The sequence below is a fragment of the Penaeus vannamei genome, chromosome 1, assembly GCF_042767895.1.
Source record: "Penaeus vannamei isolate JL-2024 chromosome 1, ASM4276789v1, whole genome shotgun sequence".
Lineage (NCBI taxonomy): Eukaryota > Metazoa > Arthropoda > Malacostraca > Decapoda > Penaeidae > Penaeus > Penaeus vannamei.
Window position 1 is genome coordinate 783545 of NC_091549.1, and position 10000 is coordinate 793544.

At 42.5% G+C, this 10000-nt stretch overlaps 1 protein-coding gene across 3 annotated transcripts in view; it reads left to right on the top strand.

Moving 5' to 3' along the window:
* Window positions 1-10000, top strand: part of LOC113809818 (prostaglandin E2 receptor EP4 subtype-like) — a 150227-nt gene that overhangs the window by 101353 nt on the left and 38874 nt on the right. For all 3 annotated transcript variants that reach the window (XM_070126620.1, XM_070126495.1, XM_070126551.1), the window contains one exon: window positions 5026-5246. In XM_070126620.1, coding sequence (XP_069982721.1) covers window positions 5026-5246 — 221 coding nt within the window. The remainder of the gene's footprint in view (window positions 1-5025; window positions 5247-10000) is intronic.

Here is a 10000-nt window from a genome sequence, read left to right on the forward strand (position 1 = left end):
GTATTCCCGCCGCAGAGGCACTCCCTGGCACCTATGAACGGCCAGGTGCCAGCGTGTCACTAAGGGGGGCACTGGGCGGGGGTAGGGTAGGGGGCTAGGGTGACCTTATCTCTTCGGTTTCCTATTGGCTGGTTGCGGAAGAGGGGGGAGGGGGAGGGGGATTTGAATTTATCCAGTTTGATTGTTTTTCGTTCTCGCCTGTTTTTTTTTTTTTTTTATATATATTTTATATCTCTATCTTTCTCTTTCTTTCTCTGTCTCTCTCTCTCTTTCATCTCCCTTTTTCTCCCATCACCCTCTCCCCCTTATCCAACCCTCTCCCACACTCGCTCCTCTCTCTCCTCTCTCTCCTCTCTTCCTCATCCGCCTTTCCTCCCTCCCTATACCCCCCCCCCCGCTCTCTCTCTCCCTTTCCCCAGCCGCTCCCACTTCTCTCCCTCTCACCCGCTCCTATCCCTCCTCTCTTCCTTATCCGCCTCTCCTTCTCCTCCCTCCCTTCCCCCTCTCCCCCTCTCCCTGCCCCCTCTCTCCCTCTCCCTTCCCTTCTCCCTCTCCCGCCCCTCTCTCGCTTCTCCTTCTCTCTTCTCCCTCTCCATCTCCCGTCCCTCTCTCCCTCTCTCCTTTCCCGTCCTCTCTCTCTCCCTCTACCTTCCCTTCTCCCTTCCCCCTGTCCCTCCTCCCGCCCCCTCTCTCTCCTCTCCCTTCCCTTCTCTCCCTCCCCCCACCTTCTCCCTCCCTCCCTTCCCTTCCCTCTCCCGCCCCGTCCCTCTGTCCCTTGTCTCCCCCTCCCTTCCCTTCCCTCTCCCTCCATCTCCCTTCTCCCTTTCTCCCTCTCCCCCCCCCACCTTCTCCCTCGACCCGCGAAGTTCGAGTTACACCTTGACGCCTTCGAGTTGCTCCTCAGAAGGCCACGCTTGAACGAGTCCCCTTTTCATCCCCGTCGAGTGGGGATCGAGTTTTTTTCCTTCTACTTATCGTACGTTTTTTTTTTTCTTTTTTTTTTCTTCCTGTTTATCTTCGTTTTTAGTCTTTCCTCCTTATCCTGTCTTTTTTGTGTATCTTCGTTTTTAGTTTTTCCTCTTCATCCTGTCTTTTTTTTGTTCGCTTTTGTGTGAATGTTCTTTTTTTCCTTCCCTATTTTGACTGTTCTTCCTCCCCCTCCTCCTCTTTATCCTTCTTCTTCTCCTCCTCTTCCTCCTTCTTCTTCTTCTCCTTCTACTCCCTCCTCATCCTTTTTCCCGTCTTCTTCCCCCTCCTTCTTCTTTCCCTCTTCTTCCTCCTCTATCTTCCCCTCCTCCTCCTCCTTCTTCTTCTTTCCCTCCTCCTCTTTATCCTTCAACTCCTCCTCCTCCTCCTCTTCTTCTTCTTCTTCCTCCTCCTCCCCCTCCTCCTACTCCTCCTCCTCCTCCTCCTCTTCCTCCCTCTTCCTCCCTAAATTCTCTCTATTCAAGTACTTACTAGAGAACCGAAGTACGCTCCTAATCAATTTTTCTTAATTGTAACTCCACTAATGATGATTGAACTAATTACCAAGATTGATGCAATGAGGCCGTGTAGAGCAGTGATTGATGAGTTGATGAACGGTTTGGGTTGATGAGGTTGGAGGGGGGGGGGTTGTAGGGGGGAGGGAGGGAGAATTGATGAGTTTGGAGGGAGGGGGTAGTGGGGAGATGGAGGGAGAAGGGGGGGATGAGTAGAATGGAGGAGGGGTTGGGAGGGAGGGAGGGTGGTTGACAGATGGAAGGGGGGGGGGGTGGAATGGTAGGAAGGGGGTAGACAGGAGGAGGGGTGGGGAGGAAAGGAGGAGGGGTGGGGTGAGGAAAGGAGGAGGGGTGAGGGTGAGGATAGGATGAAAAGAAGAGGAGGGAGGGGGGTAGACAGGAGGAGGGGTGGGGGGGGGCGTAGGGAGGGAAGACAGGCCGGGGCGTAGACGGGTGGGCGTGACAGAGAGCGAATCAAATTTCCATCTCATAAGACACATAAAATAAATTAAAATGACAAATGTTTAAATCGCAACAGGAGTTAATGAATTAATGGACAGGGATGATACCGGTCAATGACTCGCCATAAGCTGATATGATTTTATGATCGTAATGCTATTGATGATTGCCTTGCAGCTGAATTTTTAACGCACACACACACACACACTTACACACACACACACTTACACACACACACACACACACACACACACACACATATATATATATATGCGTGTGTGTGTGGGTGGGTGTGTGTATACATATAGATAGATAAATAGATAGATAGATAGATAGACAGACAGATAGATAGACAGATAGATAAATAGATAGATAGATAGACAGACAGATAAAGATAAGATAAGCAGACAGACAAGCAGGTAAATGACAAAACATAGAAAAAGGAAAGAGAAATAACGAGAGAAAGCAATAAAGACAGAGAGGAAAAGAGAGACAGAGACCAAAATAAGAGAAGCCATCACAGTATACAAAGATCCGGTGACATTTAATAAACGGGAGTGACCTTTCTGGTGCGAAAAAAAAGAAAAAAGAAAGAAAAAAAAAAAACTACAGGCTTTTTACCAAATTGAAGGCGTTATTAGAGCGGATGTTTGTAATAACTTTATCTAATAAAAGAATGAAAACAAGTTAGTTAATTCTTGATGAAGAGGGAGAAGTAGGAAGATATAGATGGCAGGAATATGATTGATTGGGCGTATCAGGTGTTATATACGTTCAATAAATAAAAGGAAGTGGAGTAATGTTTGATAATGATTAAGGAAACTACACGATATAAAAAAAAATCATAATTGTTAATGGCTGATCGTTTATGCATAATAAATAAGCAGATAGATTTGTTATCTGTCTTTAGAATGCCCGCAATTTTGTTGATTATCAGTATCTAGATGTGTATTGATTTATTTCTGGATAAAAGCATTCCAACATTTACCAAACACATACCTAACAAAAAAGTGTAATATAAACATACATACATACACACACACAAGCACGTATATATATATATATATATATATATATATATATATATATATATATATATATATATATATATATATATATATATTGGAAATCCCCACAAAAATGATATATAATAATAATGGATAAAGTGTAAAAATTATATATTTTCAAAAAATGCAATAATACTTCCTCTTCCCCATCTTAAGAAATAAAAAAGAGAGAAAGAGAGAGAGAGAGAGAGAGAGAGAGAGAGAGAGAGAGAGAGAGAGAGAGAGAGAGAGAGAGAGAGAGAGAGAGAGGGAGAGGGGGAGAGAGAGAAAGAGAAAGAAAGAAACAAAGAAAGAAACAAAGAAAGAAAGAAACAAAGAGAGAGAGAGAGAGAGAGAGAGAGAGAGAGAGAGACAGAGACAGAGACAGAGACAGAGAGAGAGAGAGAGATAGAGAAGATGGAAAGAAAGCAAAGACCATCTTAGCTCATTCATTCATTTCTTCGGCCTTTAATTGAGCGAGAAATCGATGGGAACAAAAGACACAAGAGAGAGATAATGAGAGATTTTTATCACCCTTCCGATGGGCGGGAAGAGACCGGCGTGGATTTTTTTTTTTTTTCTTTTTGGTTTTATTTTTGTGTTTGTTTAGTTGGGTTTTGGGGGATTGGTGTGTCTTTGTTTGATTTGTGTTTATTTCTTTCGTTGTTTTTGTGTTTTGTTTGTTTACTTGTTTTCGTTTTTTTTGTGTGTGTGTTTACTTGTTTTCGTTTTTTTGTGTGTGTGTGTTTACTTGTTTTTGTTCTATTTGTGTTTTACTTGTTTTTGTTTTGTTTTGTGTTTGTTTACTTGTTTTAGCGTTTGTTCATATGTTTTCTGATTGTTTGATAATCTACTTGCTCTTTATTTGTTTTCTTGTTTGGACGATTTGTGTATTTGTTTTCTAATGTGTGTTTTTATTCATTTTTTTTGTGATTTTTTGTTTAAGAATTTCTATACACGAGGCATAATCCTGTCTGGTTTCTTTTCATAGGCTAGTAGAGTAAATTTTGTGTCTGTCATTTTTTCTCCGTCTCTCTTTCTCTCACGGTTTATTTATATGTGTGTGTGTGTGTATGAGCGCGAGCGCGTGTGTAACCATAAATATAATATTAAAACAATGTAGATATCGCAAATCTTTTTAAACGTTTTAATATAATAGTTACTGCTGTTGCTATTATACTTCTATTAACCCAGGGGTGCCAGGCTCATGGTATGCGTGCCAAATGTGCCTCGCGGGACGGTCATGAAAGAAGAAAAATATCAGTTTGTGAAATGATGATAGATAGACGGAAAGTAATGCGTTCAAGATGTATTTAACTATTTTAATTGAAAATCATTTATCATTTTCAAACCGAAGAAGCTAGTATTAGCTACTTTGATTTTTGTGTAATTCCTTTTTAATCAATCAGTTATACATAGCTATGGCAAGTTATATACAAAATGAAGATGTATCTTTGTAATAGTAAAAGGCAATTTTGCAATAATGACAGTTCCGCCTTTGTAAATTCTTAATCTCTCTGTTATATAATTTAGTGAGATTAACTGCTTACAGGTATACCAGGCAGTCTTTATGAACGTAACCCGGGAAGCCAGATTATATAGCTTTGTTATCCCTCCAAGACTATCAGAAATGAAAATTTGGCTTTCGGTGGATTCTGAGTCTGGTACAGTCTCGATCAAGACTCTTGTCGAACTTATTTCGAATCCCGTCTCGAACACGCGCTTAATGCAACACTTTTCTTATAGGGTAAAACAAGTTCGAAGCTTCAATTCATGACTTTTTGTCCGTCACTGCATAGGGTGAGACGGATTCGAAGCTTCAGGTCATATGACGCTTTGTCCGTCACTATGAAGAGTAAAACAGATTCGGAGATTCAATTCATTTAAATCCCTTTTATTCGTCACTGTATAGGGTGAGACAGGTTCAAAGCTTCGATTCATTCAAAGACTTTTCATCCGTCACTGTTCGCGCCTGTTCTCAAGCCCTACTCGCCTCGACCTCCCTCTCTGACCCTCGCCTCCTTCCGCCTCTCCCACAGGATGCTCCTCCTCTGCATCTGGCTCTTCAGCGTGCTGTTCTGCGCCATGCCCCTGTTCGGATGGGGTCAGTACGCCCTCCAGTATCCCGGCTCCTGGTGCTTCGTCAACATCCACGTCTGCGCGGACACGCCCCTCCACCACCTCATCTACACCAACATCTTCGGTGCCTTCACCATCATCAACCTGTTCGTCATGGTCGTCTGCAATGTGGTCGTTATCAGTAAGTAACGAGCGAAGTGTTGTTCTAAGCCTCGTTGGAGGGATTCGAACGAGGTCGTGGTTGTGCGTGGTATGGTACTGTTGATATTATTGATATTATTATTATTATTTTATTATTATTATTATTATTATTATTATTATTATTATTATTATCATTATTATTATTATTTTGATATGTTTAGTTACGTTGAGGTCGATGTACGACTATTGTGGATTTTTTGTCGTAGATAGATAGGTAGGTAGGTAAGTAGGAAGTATTCTATACAGATTAATTGGTAGACCAGTAGGTATGTTGATACATAGTTGTACAGTTGCAGATAGATAGATCGTTATACGTACAGACAGGCAGACAAATAGATAGATAGAATGACAGACAGACAGACAGACAGATAGACAGACAGGCAGACAGACAGATAGACAAAATGACAGATAGATAGACAGACAGGCAGACTGGCAGACAGATAGACAGACAGACAAACCGGTAGATAGACAGACAGACAGATAGACATACAGACAGACAGACAGATAGACATACAGACAGACAGACAAACAGAGAGACAGGCAGGCAAGTAAGCAGACAGACAGACAAACACAGACAGACTGACAGACAGACAGGCTGACAGACAGATAGACAGACAGACAAACCGGTAGATAGACAAATAGACAGACAGGCAGACAGACAAACAGACAGATAAACAGACAGACAAGCAGGCAAGTAGGCAGACAGACAGACACAGACAGCCTGGTAGAATGATAAATAGCCATAAGATAAAACACACATCGTTAAAGGAAAAGATGTAGATAAAGACATAGATCCTGATACAGAGATAGAGATACAGCCCCCTCTCCCTCCCCCTCCCCTTCCCCTTCCCCCGCCTCTACCCAACCAGCCAACGAATCCCTATTTCCGCATTACGCCAACGACCTCTCGGCCCCACTAAGTCTCTACTTTACGACCCGGAAAAAAAGCGAGCTCCCCCCCCCAACCCCTAAAAAAAAAAAAAAAAAAAAAAAGTTGAGATGTCAGTGTTTGCTTTCAAGTGCGAGCGAGCGACCACGTAAGGACGAGCTCTCGAGGCCGATGTAATCGATGCTTTCTCGAGGAACAGGGAGGAATAGGGTATACGAGGGTGAGGTTAAGTGTTTGTCCGCATAGCACTTCAAGGTTGAAGCAAAATAGACACTCTTGCATATCCAAACAGAGGGGGGAGGGGAGAGGGGGAGGGGGAAGGACAGAGGGGAGGGGAAGGGGGAGGGGGAAGGACAGATGGAAGGGGGTAGGGGAGGGAAGGGTGGTGGGTAGGAGAGGGAGGGAAGGAAGGATGGAGGGAGGGATGAAGGGATGAGGGTAGGAGAGGGAGGGAGGGTGGGAAGGAAGAGAAGGGGAGGGAGGGAAAAGAGGGGGAGGGGAGGGAGGGAAGAAAGGAAGGTGAGAGAGAGTGGATAAGGCGGGAATGAAGGGATGGAGGGTGGGGAAGGAATGGAAGGAGGGAGGGGGAAGAAGAGAAAAAGGGAGGGGGAAAAGGGAAGAAAGAGAGGGGGAGTGAGTGGAGGGAGGGGGAATATGAGAGTGAAGTTAATGAGTGAGTGAGTGAGTTAGTGAAGGAGGGAGGGAGGGAAGAAAGGAATGAGTGAGGGAGGGATAGAGGGAGAGAGAGAGGGAGTGAAAAATAGATGAGGGAGGGGGAGAGGGAAAAGGGGGAGGGCGGGGGAGAGGGGGAGGGGAAGCAGGCAGGGGAGGAAATAGGAGAGAGAAAGACACACACACACACAATTATATATATATATATATATATATATATATATATATATATATATATATATATATATATATATATATATATATATATATATATATATATATATATATATACATACATACATACATACATACATGCATACATACACATACGCCTTTATACGTTTCCACACTTATACATATTTACATACATACAGTTAGCTGGTCGATAGGAACCGGTTACCAGGATAGCTCGCTTTTCCATCTATCGTTTTGGAGTTTGATTACGAATGAACACGCGGCCCTGTTAATACACGGCCGAAACAAAGAATTGCAGTTCACCATTATTAAGTTTTACTGCCGTTTTTCCCCTACGTATGCCTTTTAACTTAACACTAATTATAAATTTTATTGCTTGTTTAATTAGCTTGATCACTAAATGCTGGACATTCTGGGAAATATTGTATAATTTTTCTTTCTCTCTCTCTCTCTTTCTCTCTCGCGCGCGCGCTTTCCAGCCCCCCCCCCCTCTCTCTCTCATTGCTTTCCCCTCCCTCTCTCTCACAGTGCTCTCTCTCTCTCTCTCTCTCTCTCTCTCTCTCTCTCTCTCTCTCTCTCTCTGCTCTCTCTCTCTCTCTCTCTCTCTTTCTCTTGCTTTCCCCTCTCTCTCTCTCTCTCTCTCTCTCTCTCTCTCTCTCTCTCTCTCTCTCTCTCTCTCTCTCTCTCTCTCTCTCTCTCTCTCTCTCTCTCTCTCTCTCTCTCTCCCTTCCCTTCCACACCTCCCTCACGCTGTTGTTGCAGCGCTAAATCACCGAACTGGTAACTGCTCACTACAACAATATCAGCTGTGGAGAATGTGTTGTTCAGACAAACCTTGTAATGCCTGGGATGGTGATTCTGCAGTGTTATGGCGATAGTGATGGTGATATGCTTGAGCGTGGTTATTGTGAGAGTAATACTTTGCTCTGTTCTAGAGGCAGTATTATTTTTTTCTATTTTTCATGTTATCCATCAGCTGATTGCATAATAGGTATAGTCATTACTGTAGGCAGTCATGGTGATGGAAGTAGATTCTAGTCGCTATCAATTTAGTTGTGGGTGGGGAATGATATGACTTTGATGATGATTACACTATAAAAAAAAGAAAGAAAAAAGAAGAAAGAGTGGCAAAAAAGAGATTAAAAGGATTAGAAAAAAGACTAATCACCTGGACACACAAATGAATCAGGCAATTAGATGGGTAAACAGAGAGCACACAGAAGTACTTCATTCTTGTTTACACGCCTCGTTATCCTCTTTCGCTTCTTCTTCTTCTTTCGCCTTCCCCTCCCCTCTCTCTCGTTTCAGTCCTTCCCCCTCTGTTCATCTATGTTCTTTCCTCTTCTTTCTTTTGCCTTTTCTCTCTTGCTTATTCGTTAGTTCTTATTTTTTTCCGTCTCATTCTTCTCACTTCCTTTCTTGTACCTTTTCTTCTGTCTTTTGTCTTCTCTCGTCCTTTTCCCTCTTCTGTCCCTCTTTCTCTCTCTTTCTTCTCTCCTCACTTCTGTTTTATCTTCTCCTTCTTCTTTCCTCATTTTTTTCTTCCCCTCTTCTCCTTTCCTTCTTTATCATCCCTTCTCCTCCCCTCTCAGCACCTCTTTATTCCTCTCTTCGTCTCCCCTTTCCTCAAACCTTTCCCTTTTTCTTCCCATTCTCCGCCTCCTCTCCTCCCCACCTGCTCCACCTCCTTCCCTCACCCCACTTTCCTTCTCCTTTCCCCTTCTCCTCCACCTCCTTCCCACACCCACTTTCATTCTCCTTTCCCCTTCTCCCATTCTCCTCCACCTCCTTCCCTCACCCCATTTTCCTTCTCCGCCTCTTCTCCTCCTCTCCTCCACCTCCTTCCCTCACACCCACTTTCCCTCTCCTTTCCCCTTCTCCTATCTCCCTCATTTACTCCTCCTTCCCCTCTTCCGCAATACTCTTACGAAAACCAATACAAAGTCACCAAGGGTACTCCAGTTCATACGTGATGCTAATTGCACCTCTATACACAAGGACCGAAGAACCATTGAGTATTGACAACATGTTAAGGATGTGGTAATAGGATAAAGGAGGAAATGTACGAAGCACGAATGAAAAGGGGGAGGGTGAAGAAGGACGGAATAAAGATGGAAGAAGGGGAAATACAGATGAAGATGGATGATATGAAGAGGGATGGAAATAAAGATGGAGAAAGGTGAAATATAGGTGAAGAAGGATGATATATAGATGAAGAGGGATGGAAGAAAGATGGAGAAAGGTGAAATGTAGATAAAGGAAGAGGAAATAAAGATAGATAAACAAGGATGTAAGAGATAAAACAGGATATAAGCGGATGTAGAAGCAACGTGAAAGGGCACAGAAAAATAAAGGTTGGAAAAATAAAGAAAAATAAAGGCAATACAACTGGAAAAGTAATATGCAAAATGACGATAAAGAATAATGCGAAAATAAATAAGAAAAAGAGAAAATTTTCCTTTATTACAAAAGATAATGAGGGAAATATAAGGACGGAGAGAGTCGATAAGGAGACACAACTTGTTCCAAGATTAAAAACATGATTATGGACTCTTACGTCATTAACGCCAAATACTTTTGTTTGTACACGGAATTACAGACTGATGTGTTATTCCTTATCAAAAGAACGAAATGATAAAACGGAATCATAATGAAATACTAATAGCAACCTGTCGTTATCAACATCATTAATCATACCGTGGTAATTATATATAGATCGAGTAAGCACTGTCTGTTGTTTTTTTCTTTTCTTTTCTTTTCTTTTGTGTGTTTTGTGGGCGTTTGGCATTGTGTTCTCGAGTATACGTGTGGGTGTGCTTGTGTATGTAGGTGTAGGTGTGTGTGTGTGTGTGTGTGTGTGCGTGTGTGGTTGTATGTGTATGGTTTTGTGTCTGTGCTTATGTGTTTTTGTGTGAATGCAAACTTCTTCAAACTTATATGTATGTATATATATATATATATATATATATATATATATA